This window comes from Lepisosteus oculatus, chromosome 11, assembly GCF_040954835.1.
Source record: "Lepisosteus oculatus isolate fLepOcu1 chromosome 11, fLepOcu1.hap2, whole genome shotgun sequence".
NCBI classification, from domain to species: domain Eukaryota; kingdom Metazoa; phylum Chordata; class Actinopteri; order Semionotiformes; family Lepisosteidae; genus Lepisosteus; species Lepisosteus oculatus.
The window spans coordinates 32,545,313-32,565,873 of NC_090706.1; the positions used below are offsets into that span (position 1 = coordinate 32,545,313).

The following is a 20,561-nucleotide window of genomic DNA, read 5'->3' on the forward strand; positions in this document are numbered from 1 at the left end:
AAAAACTCATGAAAGTGTTGGTGCTATTGGTAAGCAATTATATTTGGGTTGCATTGAATTGTATGAAATTTTTAATTGTATCTGCCTTCAAAGAGCAGAGTTTGTGTTTGGTCACTTTGCAGCAATTAACGTGACACCAAAGTATTTTAGTTAACCTTTGACACAAAGGTGTGCAAATAAAGCCTCTATGCCTCTAGAATCTGCATACACACATTTTTCCCCAAAACAGAAATAAAGACAATTAAAAAACAACCTGTTTAATTAAAAAGGTTTGCAGTAAAAAAAAAAGAATCTCAAATAAGTAACGCAGCATCAGGAGATTATAAATGTTTATTTTATAGATTCATTATTGAAATGGAGACATCATACTGGGATGGTTTTCCTGTTCAGTCACAAAGCTTCACAACTGAAGCTCAAAACCTTTGTTTGGTAACAGTCTGACATGACTGCTCGTTATAATGTCCCTGAAACAAAATATTTAAATAAACATATGAAACACCTAATATCAACATGAAGCATGTATCATGTTTATTTTAGAGACATCCTTCTTTTTTAGTAGATACAAATCATATTTAGATATTCACAGTCAGTAAAAAATATTGGATTGCATCATAACTAAGGCTCAGATTAAATCAAAACCAGTTTACCTGCCAATTACAATATCTAGAATTACTACTTGACGGCACCTTTGCCTCTGGCATGGTGACAAACTTGGAATCTGTATTGGATGATAGGTTACATTTTTTATTTGATTTAATCCAGACTTAATAAATGCCCATTTTCATGTCTAAATGTTATTAGAACCACTCCTTGCATTCTATTGTATTTTCACAAGTAAAAAGCAAGTTTTAGATCTGCCTTTCTCCTTGCTATAGCAGTATGAGAATAGTAGAGCAACAGCAGTAAAATGTTTTTACGACAGTTTTGATGGGGTGATGGTTTAAAACAACTTCCTTTAAAGTTTGTTTTCCTTTTGTGGTACAGCAGAAACCCTTCTTGCCATTTTACTTCATTTCAGGTACAACTTTTAATACTTTGAAGTGTAAAAAATATTTTCCAATCAAATGTAATAACTAGTGTGGGTTCTTTTACATACATTTTGTTGTTTTTCTATCTCTGATGTTTCGATACTAAAAGCTAAAAGAAAGACCTCACTGCAATAAATATCCCAGGTGATGTGAAGCATATTAACATAATGCGATTTAAAAATGATTTAAAAGAGCCTTTAGTAAAAACCAGAAAGCACTGAGCAACACTGTCTTGGAGAAAATGAATGACTGATTCATTGTGTAAATCACTTTAATCAAATAGAAATATTTACCTTTGGAAATATATAAAGAAATAAAACATGACAAAACAAAATTGCAAACTGTAAATCTTGCGACTGTTAAGGATGCAAATGGCCGAACAAATGCAAATGTGTAGGGAGGTGGGACTGATGAAACAGCTCTTTTGTAAACACAGCTATAAATTAATTGCCTCCTGCTTTTACTGTAGCCTTTTAACAAGCACTTACCCTTTACAGGGAACACAAAAAGGTGTACTGATATAATCAAAGACAGTTATGCACTCTACTACATAGATTATTCATCCATTTTCAGTAAGCACTTAGTCCAATACAGTGTGCAGCGTGCAGGAGCCTAACTTGACAGATAATGGGCATAAGGCAGTATACACTGCTGAGACACCGGTCTGTCACAAAAAATGCATTAATTATACACAACCAAAGTATTAGAGAATGATATGCTCCAAAGACATGATTCATCCTGCTCCAGGCTGTGGGAACTGCCCAAACCATGTACGTCCCATGACTCCTGAAGGCTGTAAAGTAAAAGCAGACATTTTCAAAATGTCTTTTGTTTATATAAACAGCTCGGCTCCTTTCCTAATCATAATCTCAGAGCCACGTTTTACATTCATATCCACTCTTATTAATCTCCAGGTTTTGAAAATAAACACGACAGTGAATGCTCACACAATGCAGAAACTTTTCAGTTCAAGTTGGTGGTCTTCAAAAGCTAAGAGGAAAGTATCATTCAAAAAAGCTGGGTTAAGCTGAATGAAAAATATTTATTTTACTTTGTTTTTGCCTGTATTCTTTCTGTGTGTATCTTCAACATCCTAAGTAGCACGTATAGCTCTGTCCCTGTCTGGATTCAATCTCGGTTACTGGTGGGCTCAGATCCACACAGTCCTACTTCCTAGACAGTAGTGAACTCTGAGCCAAAAAACTGGGTCTTCTGCCACGGCTAAATTCTACACTGTCTAGGTTTCAAGGTGGTGATGTCACATCTGTAACTTATGCTGAGCCCTGAAACATTTACAGTGCAGTCTAGTGGGAGATCATACAGTCAGATTCTGAAACCCTACTGAGCTGACAATACATCCATGCCTAGACATGGAAATGTTTCCAAAACAGAGGCTTAGGATTATGATATTTGAAATGAGTAATTGAAATGTGTGTTTCTGTGTTATCATGTTATGGATAGAAGTGACTTGAATTTACAATGAATTTAGAACATATCACAGTTAAGCACTCTGGTACTTTTGTTGCCCTCTGACATCCTCTCTCTCAGTCATATTGAGCTCCAGGACTTTGTGATTAACATACTAAGCACTACCTCCACCTATTTACTGTATATTCAATACCACTTGATAAAATGAGTTAAAGCTTATAAAACTACAAAATACAAGGCAGGCATTCTCTTGTAGTATTTCTCATAAGCTTTCTTGCAGCCAAATACTTCTGTAGATGCTGCCAATCAAGGTACACAGTAACACTGCGCCTTGTTTAGCAAGCAGCACTTCCTCTTAGATGTTCCTTTCCATTTCTAGAGAAGCTAAAATGTTCCTGTTCCCCTGAGAGCAACACAGTCTCTGGTGGCACTCCAGGAAATGCTCAGTAAATTCTTGTACAGGTTTCAGCATGTTGGCCTTGATCTTGTTCTGGCAGCAATTAAGGCTAGATCTGTTTCAAAAGGGAGTTTGCTTACTATCTCTTTGACCCAGAAAGTGACGTCACTTCGTTCCTGTGCCAATGCTAAGTCAGCCTATTGGCATGGAACAAGAATATTAACATCCCGTTTTCATTAAGAGCCACAGGCTCGGATCACTAGATCTTTCTGTTTGCTGGTTTACAACTGGAACTGCCAGGAACTGGATGCTAGTTGTTTATGTACAAACACAGTTTGGGGCTAAAAAGGAACATATTGATTAACTTGTTTGTATATAAGGTCTTTATATTGAACTCTTAGGCTATTGGACTCTAAGGCTCACAGCCATCTCCACTATACTATTAACAAAGATCCTCTCATCTGATACTGCTTATGATCACTAAGGGTATGTATATATATATAAGGATATATTGATCCCAGAAGAAAGGAAGTTGTCCAAGAGAACACTGGGCTGGACTCCACACCTGCCTGCTCTGCAGGAGTCAGCTTGATGCTTGAGGCAAATTAAATAAAAGTAATGTTTCTGAAACGCTGCATGGCCAGAACTCAAATCCTTGAGGATTTAATTAACTTATGTGTGGACTGTTGCTGCCAAAAGACTTTCAACTGGAGTCCAAACTGAAGAGGAAGGAAAGCTGTACATAAATCAGTTAGCTCCATCAGTCTTAGCCAAATACTAAGATAAGATTATTATCTCTAACTCTTTCACTCCATAGAATCTTATTGCTTCCCTGAAGTTGGATAGCTGTTGAAAGTCTTAAAATTTGATTGTGCTATAGAGGAAGAAAGCAGCAAGGAGTAGGCTCAGTTATAACAATGAAGTAAAGTGTTATTGAGATGGGGTATGACACCAAAAGGGCTTTAGGGTATTACATTCGACACTTTTGTTCTACAAGTTTGAACACAAAACCCTTTAAGGCTGCCCGCCTGCAGGGGAGGTAATCCTTCTCTGAATCTTTCTCTAAATAAAGCCGCCACAAGGATTAAACATTTCTTCTGGAATCATGCCAGTACCTCCATAAGCCTCAAAAAATAGAAAAATCTGCTTGGCCTCTTATACGGCCAAAAACAGAAAAAAAAAACAAAGACATGAGTGGAAAATCCAGTCCACACTTGTAATTTCACTCCTAGCTCCCTGAATTATTGATGTTGTACTCACACAGGCAGCTTTAAGGACTAATCTTACCAGAAGTATAGCAATTTTGGGGTTTCTGAATCTCAGGAGGACAATCTGGCCTTCCCTATGCATTGCAAAACCAGCTTCATCCACCCACAGTAGTGACGAACCCGTCTTGTAGTGCTTTCTCAAACCTTTGATTGTGATTGTCCAGGGGAATCACATAGGGGTCACCAGAGGATTCCAAAACTGTTGGTGCAAAGTAATAAAAAGTTTTTTTTTTATTATTCACTTCTTGTGACTACTTGAAAAAATCCTTTTCGGGCTATTCATCTGACGATGTACTAAAAGTATCACGGCGATGCAAAGCTGTAAAATTGAAATGCCAGTTTGGTCTAAGATCAGTGTACCACCAGGCATGTGAGTGAAGGTCCAATTCATTCCTGCCCGATTTCAAAGATGGAGAATAATGATAAACTTTTGAAAATGGTTTTCATTTTGCTTTTTAAAAAGCATTTTTTTTAAAATATCAACATCATTACATACAGTACTTCAAATGAGAATTGCTACAATATTGTCAGAGAATGTGTTCTCAATTTATTTCAAGGCTTTGAATTCCACAGGGACGTTAACTGTTGTAAGCATGGCTATGATTGTGTAAAAATATGTTCAGATATTGAATTTATAATCCATTCATTAGCAGAAATTTTTTATAGAAACTTTGTAAAAACACAACTGGGAAAGGTTTACTTGTTTGATGAGGAACCGTGGGATCAATTAAACCCTTTTTATCTCGTCACATGGTGTTTGAAAGCAGATCTTGTCAAACCTGGAGGTTGTACTACGTAGGACCTAGTTGCTAGGCTTTTTATTTGAAGGTCTGGTTTGCGGTTGTGGGTGGGGACAGGAGGGAGGGAGCTGGGGGCCGAAGTTTTGTTCTGGGTTTTGATTACTATTTTTTTCATAAATGTTTACATAAATAAATACATTTTAAATATATTTTAAAAACAAAAAAAAATGCTATATAAAGAAGTAGTTCTGGTTGGTAATTCCTGTTTCTTTTCAAACAGAAGCAGCAATATTGTCCTTACAATAGAGTACATTAGAGTTCTGGATGGAATATCTAAGCACGTCATAAGAATGATGGGCTTTACTTGCAATTTTTCTAAACCAAAGGCATTTGTAATACTTCACTATTTCATTCAGTAGCTGCAGTGCAGCATTATTTAAAGGCCAAGTGACTATTTTCAAAGAATTTAAAGTTAAAATAGTCAGTAACCCCGAGAATATGGTCCATGCCTCCAGTAAGTGATTGTTCTACAGTAATTATCCACAAATTAAGGATGCTGAATATGAATGTGGGAGGTCTTGTCAAGGACATGTTGTACGATCTATACTTGAGATAACAAAATCAAGGTATTTATATGAAGAAAAAACACTAGCCATCAAAGCAAAGTTTCAACCTTCAAGAGGGATCTTCATTAGAGATGTGTTTTTGATATTAAAAACTTTGATTTGGCACCATATAAATAGTAATAGCCACAAACTGGGGAAAACAAAGAAATGCAGCTCACATCTATAAAACATTCTGAAGTGTTCGTTTAAATTAGGAACTAAACATGATTGCCTAAGCAGAACATAATTATTCAACCCTCAAAGTAAAACAGCTGTGATCTCCTCACATAGATGCTTGGGTAATCTTAACCAGCAGGCTTGAAAAATCTAGTGGGAGTTTGTAGGTGTAAAACTTAAAAAATTGAAATGCAGAAGGCTTTAACCATTTTTTATAGGGGTTACTTTAATTCAAGTTTCTAAAATCCCTTCTTTATCTGAAGACAGAAATGGCATTCAGCCGCACTAGGTCTGACTACAAGGTGCGGATACTCCAGTATCAGAGTTGGAATCTCTATAACGTTATTTTAAAATTATGTATTATTGATGCAAAGCAAAACAAAGTAGAAACTGTAAATTTGCTATTGCAGACAAAGCTCTTTTTAAGTTGTGGGAACATCACAGCTGTTTCACAGAGTTTTGTTGTTATAGTTGATAAATGATTTAAATTATTCATAAAACTTTAGAGCTGACAAAGTACCAATAACAATACAATGGCAACAGTAACTCGATGCCAGATCATGTCAGCTTCTAGATTCTATTGGACATGATCCTTGTGTTTAACTTCCTAAAAAAGGACCTCAGCTTGCAGATCTTGCATTTCTTCTTCTTGGATTTGCTCTTTCTGAGGTAAACCTCATCCCAGTGGTCCTCCTCCTCTTCCCCAGCCCAGGGTCCCCAAACACCACCATTTATTTCAGGGTTGGCCCGAGGGTCTTCAGCTGGATAGCGGACTGGAATTGCTGTGCGGTTGTAATAGGCCAACCTGGCCAGCAGTTCCTTCACCACATCTCTCCGCTGCTCAGAGAGGTCGTAGCGCTCATAGGGGTCGCCAGTAATGTTGAAAAGCCACACAGACTTCTGGATGTCCATAGGTCTCTCCAGGTTCCACCAGTTCCCCGGGAAGTTGGTCAGTGTCTGCGGAGGGATCCAGTCACTGTACCCCGGATCTCCTGTCAATAACTTCCAGTCCCCAACCCGGATGGAAGCCTGAACTGCTGTGTTCCAGATCCGGTAGCCTTCCTGCCAAGAGCCAGACTTGGCATGGTTGTAGAGTGGATCGATGTTGTGCAGGATCTCCAGGCGTGGAGATTCCTTGCTTTCACTGATGGTTGGCCACTGATCATACCCATCCAGCCCTTCAGTGGCTGAGATATTGCCCCCAGCCAGCCCAACCAAAGTTGGGTACCAGTCAGTGATGTGGATCAAAGCCTTGCTCACCCGCCTCCTACGCTTCAGAAGAGGGCTGTGCACGAACCCAAGTCCCCGGATTCCCCCTTCCCAGTAAGTGCCCTTGCGACCTCGAAGGGGCCAGTTGCTGCCTCCTGAGAAAGGCTGCCCACCGTTGTCAGTTGAGAAAATAATCACACTGTTTTGGTAGTAGCCATACTTGCGCAGGGCATAGGTCACATTCCTGACTGCCTCATCCACACAGGAGACCATAGCAGCATACTTGCGCCGGGCCACGTTTCCCATCCCCCTGTACTTGTAGATATACTCCTTTGGAGACTGCAGGGGTGTGTGCACTGCCTGGAAGGAGAGGTAGATGAAGATGGGCTGCTGAGGGTCATGGGTGGCCAGAATCTTCCTGACCCTCTGTGTGTAAAGATGAGTGGAGTATTTGCCTCCCTGACCCCAGGCCACATTCTCCCCTTCATGCAGGTCATAGCCACACATACCCGGCCCGTCACAGGAGTCATAGGTGTAATAGTCCACGCTGCCTGTCAGCGAGCCAAAGTAGGTATCAAAGCCTCTTCGAGTGGGCAGGCACTCCTTCTTGTAGAAGCCCAGGTGCCACTTGCCCACCATGTGGGTGGCGTAGCCTGCTTCCTGTAGCTTCTGAGGGAGGGTGACCTGGTCGAACGGCAGGCAGTTGGGCTGGCGAGGCCGGATAATAGAGTGCTGAAGGCCTGTGTGTATCTGATACCTTTAAAAGAGAAGATTTCTATTTATTAGAAAGGCACACAATGAAAGGAAAAGTATGTTCTTCTTATACAATATTAGCAAAATCAATTAGCTCTCAGTTTGTAAAACTGAATCAACTACAAGATAACCAATCACTTAGATTAAGAACGTGTCAAACACACAGTTCCAAACCTATAAATGCAATAATTCAATTTAATCATTCTTACGTTACCTCAGTGTTACTAGAATTCATATTATACATAATGATGTCAACAGTAAGAGTGTTCTAATGCACTCAATGTGCCTTGAGATTCTAGTTAAAAGGCCTTCACAAAACACAATTTGAAGATTATTCACAAACCCACATTGTGAATAAGCCCTTCAGTCTTGTTTTAAAAGCTCATAATGATAATAATTATAGAAAAGGTATTTGTTAAAAGAGGGCAAAATGTGTTAAAACATTAACTTGTTTTGGAAACTTTCCAACATGTTTGGAGACAGTCCGTTTGATACTCGTTTGAAACTGCAGACGCTATGTCTTGCACTAGCAGAATTTGCACGTGCATTGTTTGTAAAATAGAAGATTTCCATACCACAGGGATGATGACATCAATGAGCGCCATCATTTGTCAGAGGTGGAAATTGATGAAGACAATTAGAAGAAAATGAAAAGATGAGTAGTAGCTAATTCATCTTATTTTACAAAGTTTTTGAGACTATTAATGACTGGTTAATCAGCCATGGCTGCTAACGTTGAATTTATACATGTAAAAAGGGGAAAGCAAGCGGTCCTGAGATAGCTGATTTCCTGTACAATTATGATTGCATAATTATTAAGTTAATTATTATTCAAATCTGTAATGCATTGCGACCGCTGCTCTTAACTTCCAACTTAACCTTGAAGAATGTTCATTGTAAAATGACTGAATATTTAGTAGTCTCTCACACCAATAAGCAATCTAAAAAGCTTGAGGAAGAAATTGCTTTGCTGAGAATCTTAAAAATGGCAGCACCATTATGGTGATGCTGATTGATGTGCAGTGTCTACTGAAAATTTCTACAGTCTCTCCAAAGCGTCTGGTTTATGTTAGAAATATAACTTCGCCAGCATATATACTAAAATTGGAAAGATACACAGAAGATTAGTATGGCCTTTTAGCAAGGATGACATGGAACTTTGTGAAGGTTCTTGGTCTGGAACATATATTCATCTTCTGAGAGTAACATTTACACTATAAAATCTGACTGGAATCAATCCCTTTGTCCTTCTCATTCCTGAAAGATTTGTGTTTTGTGTAATCTGAGCTAAAATCATTTAAACATACTGTTATGACAGCTTTCAAAGACTTTCTTTGAAGACAGAAAGTAACTTTCTGGTCTATCACCTGTTAGCTAGGTTTTACCTTTAGTATCAGAGGCCAAGAGAGGTATGTAATCGAATTTGAATGCCAGCGATTTTTATTGAATTTACTTTTATAGATTACTGATAATCATTTGTAGGTTCTTCACATCAAAAGCAGAATGCTCTAACATTTGCACTATTAAAGGAACCCCCCTTAAACTTCCTGCCCTGTATATAATAAGAAACTAAAGAGTTACACAACATATAATCGGTTTTAATATAAAACTGCAAGTTTTCAGTTATTTAAGTTTGTGTTAACTGTTTTTCCTATCCTATATATTAATGTGCTTCTCTTGAGCAGATTGGTCTTGTCATGCCTCTTCAGAAGCTGCTTTTAATTAAACATTGGCTTAGTCAGGCGAACAACAGTCTGAGGAGAAACAGTACTGAGAATCAAGTGGAACACACAGTAAGACACGCAAAACTAAATAAATGCAACAATGGGAAAAGGTGGGTGATATAAACTTGTCTGTTAATTATGTTCCCAATTCCCTCTCCAAGGTCTGTCCACTGACAGTCACTTAAATTTACAAATGATTGATTCATTGATTAATTAAATAAACCCAGCAGGAGTCTTTGAAAAACAACTCCACATCCATTCAACTGAGATAAAGGAAAAGGATTAAAACAAACTGCTCTGTTTTAAAGTGAACACTAGAATAGTCAGTTCATTTTAGTTGCTGCAACAAAACAATTCCTGGCACAATGGCTGTTGATATGTTGCCAATTTATATGATTAAATTGAAGTGCCTTTTGATGGAAAGTACTGCCAACAGCTATTTCTCAAGCTATTAAGGAAGATCCACTTTTTTTCTTTTTCACAATATTTAAAGTATGTGTGGTTTAAACTCAGTCCTTGTTTTAAAATATGGTTCATTTACAAAGTTGTATCAATGCAATACTTTCCTGCGTAGTTTGTCAAGGATAGATACTATTCAGTGGACTTAATTCTAACCACACCTAAAAGACAAAAATTTAAATCTAATTTAAATGCCCTGACTGTTGCCAGTTTAGAAATTTTATGTCTGGCTACCCAGGTTCATATCCAGTTTCGGTACGTGAAATGTTTTTGAAAGGATAGTGGTAAGTAGAGATTTTGTAAGTAGAGTAGAGAAGTGTAAAAACAAGATTTTTATATATATAGATTTCTACCATACCAAAAAATTATGGGTTTATATTTTAATGTCTGTGGGAATTATGACCGTCCCAAATTACTCTGACTTCAAAATTGAAAATGTTAAAGATTAGAACCAACACCATCATCTCCACTGGTTGAATCTCAAGAGTGTAGGGCACAAACTTCTCAGGTCTCATCGATATTGCTTGGAGAAAGTCATTAGCATATTAGTCTGAATAAAAACAAAAAAAACCTTCGATAGCCTTAACAAATGTTAACATAGCAAATAGATAAACTAATATGATCAACATGCACATTTTCTCACTTACTTCTTCTGTAATAATACTTTTTAGGTCTTTAACGGCATGGCAGAAATAATAATTTAAGATGTTCACTGTCACTTGGATTAGATCCATGCTATTTAACAGGCAATCTCAGAAATGTATTCGTCTTTTAGGGACTTCTGTTCTTAATGCTCAAATCTGCATGTTGGTTTCAATCCTCTCCTCTTCAATGCCTCATTCGTGCTTTTTTATACTTCATGTTGTTTCACTCTTGTAACAAGCGACTCAAGTGTTTTCCAATTTCCCAATTTGTTCACTTGCACTACAATCTACCCTCCTTTAATTGGTATGTCTATTTTTGGGGGCTTCTAAGTGCAATGAAATGGGATTTTACATTCCTACCATCTCATCCCATACTCTTTTCCCACGCACTTCATTCTGTGCCACATACACGCATCTGTCATGAGTTTTCTATTACTCTTATGGCCATTCATTGTTTTCTTTGCATAAACACAGTGTGTGTAGCTCCTCCTCTTCTGGTCATGGTATAGACAACCTGCTTGTACACCCATCTGCATTTTACTGAGCAGCACTTCTGAAGATTTTCTGAAGGAAATGGTCTTGGGTGGGTGGGGGGAGGGGTGTTGGGAGTCATTAAACCTTCCTTAATTTAGTTTAGAGATTTCATGAGGAGGCACACAAACATGCAGTACCTAATTTCAAGGAAACTCAAGTTTGCATGTCAAAGATTTGAGAAGAATGTTAATGCTCATTGGGTCACCATCATGGTGATGTCCTGTAAGTGGGATGAGATTTCACGAAGACAGAAGATTATGTGACTATTTAGTTTGGGGTTTTTTGACTAAATGTTTAAAGAATTCTGCAAACAACTATAACAAATAAAGTTAGAATTTTCATGACGGAAATTAGTGAATTGCATTGATAGTACTGTAATAGCTTTGATAGTGTTTAAATAATACCTCAGCTGTTATAATGTAGTGAATAACTGAATGAATAACTGCTAACAAACTAACTTCAATAGTTTATGTCTTACTTTGCCAAAGTAAGCTCTGATTATGATGTGTCTGTGGTGTTGCCTTGATCTTTTTCACACTGTTAACACCAAAGTAATGTCTGGAAGTATTGCTCTAGAGATAAATGGTGATACTCCTGACATTTTCAGGTAAACTGTGAAAGAGCTTCTCTTCATACGTCAGTCACTTTTATATCTGGTGCCAAGAGGATTATCACTTACCACACATTTTGAAAAGCAGTCAAATTCCATTCAAAATAACAATCTCACAGTACCATGCTTATCTCTGGGCTTTTTCAAATTTAAAAGACAGAATCTTCTGCTAACTACAGCCAAAATTAAATTTTGCTGTTCCTGAATCTCTTGTCCTTGCCAAGAAATTAGAAGCTATGAAACAATGTTGTTTTTCAGCTAAATGTACCATACAATTCATCTTTCTAGTGATGAGGCTGTTTTTCTTCAGTGAAACTGCTGCCAGTGAATGTATTTTAAATGTGTGTCCAGGCATGCTTTTCTTTTGCAGCGAGAGAAAGCAATATATTGTTGTTGTACATATCAGGGATCTTTTTGGAATTTTAGTTTCCACCTGAGGATTTTCCATTCTTAATGACATACAGTGCAGTCCGATGTTATTTTGCCCTAATGCAATTAATTCACGGTTTGACAAAATGAATTAACTTCACAGTCTGGGGAGAACACAAGCCTGAAATAGACAGGAATTTCCCTTTAAGCAGCAGCTGGAAAAATGAAGCTTAAAAATATCTACCTGATGCAGACATTTTATGCAAGAATAAAACAATTGCCCAGAAACCATGAGATATGTCAAAATCCTTTCCCTGTAAATCTTTGAAAAATGGGTAAAATGTTTTATGTGATGATGATACTAGAATGCCCTGTTATAGGAAAGGCTATAAAAAGAAACACTGAAAAACAAATGGTTTGCTTGGAAATAAAAAAATAGCAAAAAGTATCACTGTTATACATTACATATGCCATAGCATGATACAAAAAACAAAGAAACGAAAACAAAGTAAAAAAATGTCAAATAAAAATAAACATAAATGAATAACATATTCCAAATAAATTATATAATTTGATATTTGTCTTGGACTATTTTGGTGAGTAATAACTTCTGATTCCATTGTCCTTGGCTTTATAATGTAAGACATATGTAAACAGTGATGTAGAAGCATTGTTAAAAATCCCACTTAAGTCTATTAAGTGGAATTTGGTACAGCCTTTTGAATGTCATTATGGACTGCTTTAAAGCTCTTTCAATTCTAAGTCAAAAGGTATTCACTAGGTTAATATGCACCACTGATAAGTTGCAGCGTATTTTCTGAGAAAACACTCCTGCCAAGAGGCGCTTCCAACATCATCTTGGTTTATGACAAGAGATGAAACACATGCCAGGATGTATAGTTTGGGAGAACTGTTTGCATACATAGTTTATTCATATGAGGAGATCCACCTGATAATTATATTTACAAATAAAGTTCAGTGTTTAGTGTTCAGGCAATTACTAGATCATGCGAGACAGGCACGGAGATATTTGTAAAGTATCTGAAACCTAGATAATCATGGCTTCAGGGCTTTTTTAACTTGGCAAAGAGTAATAACAAGTAATGTGAGAAACTGCTGATTCAAACAATGACATTTTTAACCTTTTATGGACAGAAAATGGAAAAGCCAAGCCTGTTTTTCCTTTACAGAAATGTCATGTGTCTAGCCATTATTTTCCAATGCATATTAAGCCTATTTTAGCATCACCATTACATTGTACTTCATAATTTGGAAGGCGTGCACCAAATTCAAATATTTTGACCCTGGCGATACAATATTCTTTCTTTACCGTACTCACTTTTTTTCCCCCCTGAATCATGTCCATGAAAAATACTAGTGAAGGTAATGACTGTTATCGTTTCAACTGTTATTTTGCAACGTTATATTTGAAACTGTGTGTACCGGTACTGCATTCCTACTTTATAACAGGCTATATAAAAAGACACTTGGATATACTTACACTGAAATGTAAGCATGCACAATCACATCTAGTTTTCTCGGTTTTCTGCACATTCACAGTTGTTAAATCTTTGTGTACCTGTTCGTGAGTAAATATAAAAGGACCTGGAAAGGTTAACCCTTACCTGCCCGTGATCAGCTGACTTCGCGAAGGAGTACAAATGGGTTGAATGTAGTAGTTCTCCAGTTTGACACCTTCGGAAGCCAGTTTATCCAGAGTCGGAGTTTGAATATCCGACCCGTGGTAACCAACGTCATGAAACCCCTGGTCATCGGTCAGTATAAAAATAATATGGGGTTGTTTTCCTGTTGTTGTTAAGGTCGAGCTTTTGTCGTAGTCTGGTGCCGGCTCGTTCTCTACTATGCTGGGTTTCATCCAGTCCCAGGACAAATAGCCAAAACTCAACAGACTCACCAGAGAGAATCCGGTGAGGGCATGCACTGCCATGGCTCTTTAATTTTTGAAAATAAACGTTAAAGACAATTCATTGTAAAAACGTTATAATTCCCTCGTTAATTTGTGTAAATCAAGAATTAAAGATTAATAAATTAAAAAATATAAATAAAACATACATAAATTATCTATAATATTGAATACGTGGATACTTGTGAAATTAGGCATTGATTCAAAGGCCTTTTTAACTTAAAAACAGAAGTAACCATTTTAGTAGATAAATGGGAACGGCTATTATAGTTGTTTCCAACAAAAAGGTATCAGTGCATTCATATAATGTTATGTAATTCAATATAATAATAATAATAATAATAATAATGTAGAAGACGATTTGAAAAAAAAAGTCACTGATTCAATTCACCCATGATGATGCGTCCAGAAAAACGCTGTCATTTACAACAGATTCTGATGCAGAAAGCTGATCTGGCTACCTCTAAGGCGTCCATTGCCGTCTGGACTAACTTTTATAACTTTTTAAAAGCTGCTCAAAAGTTTCTTCCCTCTGCGATTCTGTTAACCCCGCCCGCTTGTCTTCGGAATAACCAATGGAAATACTGTGTTGAACGCCCTCGGGATTTAAGAGCAAATGAAGCTCAAGAGCAGGAAAGCGTGAGTCTTCAGAATTCTTGAGGACTAAGCGGCAGCTGTTGCACATGCAGAGCGCGCAGATGCATTCATTACAGAACATTCCACAAACACAGAGGACCTGCACAACGCCTACAGGTTATATAAACTGAGCACTGTGCACAGAACTGTTCTTTATCATTGTAATTGTTATTTACGAAGACACTGTTGAAAATAGATTGTAAAATAGATATGATATATGGACACTATTATTTATCTTCATACACTATCTGTAAAGTCAGAAAAAAATGCAAATATTTAAAGGATTCCTTCAATTGAAAAATTGATCAAATAATTATTGCGGCTGCAGAATACTGTTTGAAAGATGCGTAGAATCTAATTCCAAGGGGTTACATCTGTTGTTGTCAACCATACTTTAGTTACCTTATCTCCTTTTTTAATCTGTTTTGGATACAACTGGGTCGGCTTCTTCCAAAGTGATTATCTCTTGCCAACAGAAAGAGTCGAGCAGTCTGGCAAGAACAGACGCAGTAATTTCCTGATGGCTTGTGTTTTTGGTGTGCGTGTGCTCTGCATTTGCATCGACTGGCAGGAACGCGTAGTTCATGAAGGTCAACACAACCACATGAGACGTTTTGTGCGTGAAAGACTAACTTTCCATTTAAGGTTATTTTACTTGTAACAGGGAACAGAATATCTGTGTTTAAGGTATAGTAATTATGTATTAAATTCAGCAGCTTCAGTTATAACTCGAGAGACCTCCTGTGTACATATAACAACTGTCTTGGCACCACTGCACTGGTTACATGAGAATTTCAATCTTGATTTTTAATGTCTTTTGGTGTTTATAATGCAGCCATGATGGTACAGCATATGTATGGAAATTATGGAGATAGAGTTATTTCTTGAATTTACTTGAACTCAGATTTTTCTAATCTCTTGAATTTATGTGTGACAAAAGCATTTTCCAGCGCAACCCCATGTAGAACAGAGAAAACATTCTCTATACAGCTCATCCATAATCTCAGACGATCTTAAATTTGCCCTGCTAAAAACCCTGTGCCCTAAGGGTCATACTCACAACTGTATCTACATCGACACTACAGCTAAATGCTCTCCAGATCTGCTAAGTACAAGGAGCCATTTATTGTTGTTTATTTGTACAGGAACAGACTAAGCACTAAAGACCAGACCGCAAACACAGGCATTCCTATTAAAAGCTTACATTTTCACAAGCACTTCAGATGACACTGAAACAAAATGTCAAAGTGCATCCTGTAAATCACCAGAATGGCATTTTTATCACTAGTTTGTTACACAGAACATTACATTGAAGTGAATTTACACATTTTATTGGATAGCACTTACAACCCAGGTGTCTTTAACAACTTTAGAGATATGTGATATCTGCACAGAATAGGATTTAAATTAGAATGCATTCATCTGCTGCTGAACAAAGCTGGTCTCTGTTCTGTAATTTATGCAGCAATTTTTCAAGCTTTCAGTGGAAGTACAATAATTTTCTAGGTATCTCTTTGTTTCTTGTTAAAAGTGCAAAGTTCAAGGTAACAACACATTTTAACTGAAGTATTCCAAGTTATAATCTTAACAAATTTCATGAAAGGGTACTGGAACATTCTAGGGGCGGAGCGGTAGTTCTGTGGCTAAGGATCTGCGCCTGTGACCGGAAGGTTGCCGGTTCAAATCCCGTGGCCGGCAGAGGAATCCTACTCCGTTGGGCCCCTGAGGAAGGCCCTTAACCCCAACTGCTCCAGGGGTGCTGTACAATGGCTGACCCTGTGCTCTGACCCCAAGCTTCTCTCCCTGTCTCTGTGTCTGTGTCTCCCTGGAGAAAAAGCTGGGGTATGCGAAAAGACGCATTCCTAATGCAAAAAAATGTATAGGGCTAATAAAGAAAAACATTATAACATTCAATCTCAGAACAGATTATATTTAATTTAAAGAGAGAGATGTTTACTCATAGCTGTATCCAAATCAACATTTAAAAATGTCAACATACCTAGAGTACATACCTAAGTTGACAATTAACTAAAATGTTTTTTTATTATTTTCTTAGAGAGAGACAATACCCCAAAAGTAAAGATTTAAAGACACAGAAAGAGAAAAGTTGCTGAAATATTTTCATTCATGTGAAAGGTGTGTTTTGGGAACTGTAAGTCATCCTTGTTCATTCATCTTATTTTTACAGAGTAAATACTTGACACCTAGGGTTTAAACCAAAGAGCAGAAAGGAAAACAAAAGCCACTTAAACTGACTGTAAATTCAAAAGGAGTTAAAATTTAAGGAAAATTTAAAGGTTAAAAGGTAAGGAAATTAACAATTGTAATATAAAGAATCAAGCTGGTTAAAAAAATCAGATTCTCTTCAGAATGAGAGTGAGACGTGTCCTTAGCAGCTGGTGAACCAGCAACACATGATTGCGAATGCACACAAGAAACCAGAATAATATTCAGCAGTTTAGTAGTATATATTAGTAATTTCCTTAAGGTTTATGAATAAAAACAACAATTTGTCCTCATTCATGATTAAATCAATTAGTACAACACTTTCATTCTATACTAAGTGACAGTAATTCATATTAAATTATGTTATTTTACAGTATCCTACATGTTGCTTGTTTGAGCATCTCGGGCTCATTACTTGTGTATTGAACTCTTTCACTTTCCTGTAAGGTCTATAAAGTAACACTGAATAATTCTAAAGGCCTTCATGGGCTCCCTTAAAATAAGACAAGGCTTCCGCAGACACCATCACCCAAACAACCTCCTGATAAACTCATAATTTCTCAGCTAAAAGTAACATATCCATCATGATTGATGTAAGTATTTTAAACAATAGTTATCCTTAAAGAGATTTTTTTGAAAGCTCCTAGTGTCATGAAAACATCCTGATTTATAAGGAATAAGGTACAGAGAAAGCAGAAAATTGATGTTGTTTAAATATGCCAGATTTGGTGGCATATCTGGACAAGGTGCTCGCTGAAGACCTGGCAGCTGGTTTCATGATTTTGAAACATCTTTTATCTCTCTGTTATGTGGAGGAAGAATGTATATTTATGTCTGACTAGTATAAATAATTGAAAGTGAATGGAATTAAACTGGAATTTCAATCTTTCTTAAAGATTAGACTGCTGTAAATCTTTTTAAAGTGCTTTAAAATGTCATGAACTACTCTATGTAGTGCTTATGTTCTATGGCCACTCGTGTCGTAAATCTGTCAGAATTTACTAGCTTAACTCTGTTGAGAAAACAAAGCTCTGGCAGCCTTTTCCTTTTCAGTGTGTTTATGCCTCTTTAGCAGTCTGCAAAGTTCATTGGTAGCTGTAAATTATGACATTATGTATGAAAAAACTACTGTGGAAACTCAGTTTACTATTAATTAAAAATTCCTTAGATACTGTAACCTGAAACTGTAAAGCATTAACTTTTAAAAGCAATTGTTCCCAATGCTAGAACCAGTGATAATTATCTTAAGAGGTTGCATCTCTTCATGTATCGTTGATCGTTCTACTCTTAAATTTAGACTCATATTTTGACCATAACAATAATCAAAAGAGAAAAGGAAACTTAAGTAGTTTTCAAATGTGTCTTTCCAGCACAAACAAAAAGGTTGAAAAGTAGCTGAAAGTCCAAATAATTATTTACATTACAATATCATTATACCCCAGACACAGGTCTCATATGAGATATGGTGCTTTTACTTCATGTCTGACACTAGCTGTTCAATTTAGTCCATTCCAGTTTTTCTTGCACCTTTTATTGAAATATTCAATATTACAGTATAATAATAATAATTTGCTCAATATAATAACAATAAAAGGTCCAAAAACTGGAATGGCCTAAGTTGAAAAGGCTTTTCTGTAGATTTTGTTTTATGAAGTTGAAAGTTAGAGTGCCTTTTCCAGACTTTCAAGATTAACAACATTGATTCAAAGATGTTACCTCCCCACTCTCTACTCAGGATGGGACATTTATTGGCCAAGATGGCAGGCTTTTGACCATAAAAATAGCATTTAAAATGTACAGCTAGATACTTAAAATACATTTCTCAATTTGTAAAATCTAATTATATCACTTGCAGATCTTTGCAAAAGTTTGATTTTACATTTTATGTGTTTTTTCCGGAATTTAGTGACGCAAAGCCAAAGGTGTTGGTTAATTACACTTGAGTATCATTTTTCTGCAATGAACATAAACCTTCATTAGCCCACCTGGTTATTGTAAAAGGGTTTTTGCAAAGTACTCTAATAATCATTAAATGGGACACTGAAGTTCCATCACGGCTACTTTTCAATAATTATAGAAACAGAGCAAAAGAGGCAGCTACACTTCTCATTAAAAATCTGTCTTTTATACCTCCCAAAGGACCCTAATTTTGTCATCTTTTTAAATCTTTGTCATGTAGTGAAAAGGGTTTTTAGCAGATAATTGTATACCTTCTTTTCTTGAAAGGGACCAGGGATATAGTTGTTTATGACAGTATAGGAGCTTTGCCAGTGATAAATGATCATGAATTTTCTTTTAAATTTCCTTTTCCCCTCAACATAAAAGCAAAACTCAGGCTTATTTGCCATATAAATTATAAATGCACCTTATGTTGCCAGAATTGAGCAGATTTGACAGACTGTTACAAAATGAAAACAATTTATATCTAAAGCAAGAATGAAGATGCATGCTTTTCAAATGGGTATATTTTTATTTGGCATATTTCATAAGATAGCATAGTTTTGTTCACTAGGATCCATCCATCCATTTCCTAACCACTTTATCCAGAACAGGATTATGGGGGAACTCACAAGCACCCCGCACAAGGTGGGAGACACCCTGGATGGAAACCGAGCCCGTCACAGGTTTTGTTGACTACCTGATTTAAATTCCGAGATGTCTGTTTATAAATGTGCCATTATAATTAAAAATATATCTTAAAATCATAATAATAACAGGGCAATGACCGGTTTTATTTCAAGTCACAGCTATAAAGTTTATTTTACTAAGAAAGGATGTCAGAGCACTTACAGTGCAGTACCTGGCCAAACCACCAATAATCCACTAAAGAGCATCGACATTTGTGGTACAATATGACAGCCCAGTCAACACCACAGAAACCCCTGCCCACAAATACACACAATGAGAAATAGAACAGCTAGAATTAGCCAGGATATGGGCAGTTTGGGCAGGCCACAATTTATTGAGCCTGAATGCAGTTTAGCAGGTGCAAGAATGATATAAAAGAAGGAGCGGTTTCATAGAAACTGGCCTTTTCCCAACATTTTTTCTCTCTTATTCATAGCTATAAATCATTGGCACTGGTGAAGCATGCTAATGCATTCCCACTGGTATGTAAACAGTGACATTCAGACACCAGGATGATCTCAGAGTCATTCGTTCATTCCACGCTTGGTATCATTTACTGGAAATGTGAAATAATTTCAGTTTCTTTTTTCGTGCAGGGTTTTTTTTAGTTTTTTTTACAAACATCCACTTTCAACACATCGTGATTTTTTCTAAACAAATGAGGAATATTTTTAGTCATTTGAACTATATGCATTATAATTCTGAAATATACTTTGTGGAAAATAACTGAATTGTTTTCCAAATTATATCAATTCCATATATTGAAGTTGATCACATACAGTGGCATCCTGTATAATAAATGTTGCTTCAGCTGTCTATTTTATGATTTTTTCTGCAATTAACAGAATGAAAGAATCTTGAGTTACAAGCTTCAGGAGTACCCTACATTACTTTCCAGTCACTAATAGATGACTTTATTATTAGCCCTATACAATTTCTTGCATTAGGAATTTCTTTTCACCTACCCCAGCTTGCTCTCCATGAGACACACAGACAGGGAGAGAGACACCTGGGGTCAGAGTGCAGGATCAGCCATTGTACAGTGTCCCTGGAGCAGTTGGATTTAAGGGCCTTGCTCAGGGGCCCAATGGAGTAGGATTCCTCTGCCAGCTGTGGGATTTGAACCAGCAACCCTCCAGCCACAGGTGCAGATCTTTAGCCACCACTCCGCCCTAATCAGGTTACACACAACCTCCAGACAT

At 36.9% G+C, this 20,561-nt stretch overlaps 1 protein-coding gene and 1 pseudogene across 1 annotated transcript; one reads left to right on the forward strand and one right to left on the reverse strand.

The window, feature by feature from the left end:
- Positions 1-312: 312 nt before the first annotated feature.
- Positions 313-14,361, reverse strand: arsib (arylsulfatase family, member Ib). The gene is made up of 2 exons (XM_006631888.3): positions 13,571-14,361; positions 313-7,609 (listed from the first exon to the last, which is right to left on the reverse strand). Exons 1-2 carry the CDS (start codon positions 13,891-13,893, stop codon positions 6,214-6,216), a joined length of 1,719 nt encoding a protein of 572 aa, XP_006631951.1. The 5' UTR covers positions 13,894-14,361; the 3' UTR covers positions 313-6,213.
- LOC138241912 (U6 spliceosomal RNA) lies at positions 8,681-8,796 on the forward strand (annotated as a pseudogene).
- Positions 14,362-20,561: the final 6,200 nt, after the last annotated feature.

Excerpts from the sequence above, each read along its gene's own strand:
- arsib (XM_006631888.3), bottom strand. The coding sequence starts at position 13,893 with ATGGCAGTGCATGCCCTCACCGGATTCTCTCTGGTGAGTCTGTTGAGT. Across the intron at positions 7,610-13,570 it reads AGTCAGCTGATCACGGGCAG|GTATCAGATACACACAGGCC; the intron begins GTAAGGGTTAAC and ends TCTCTTTTAAAG.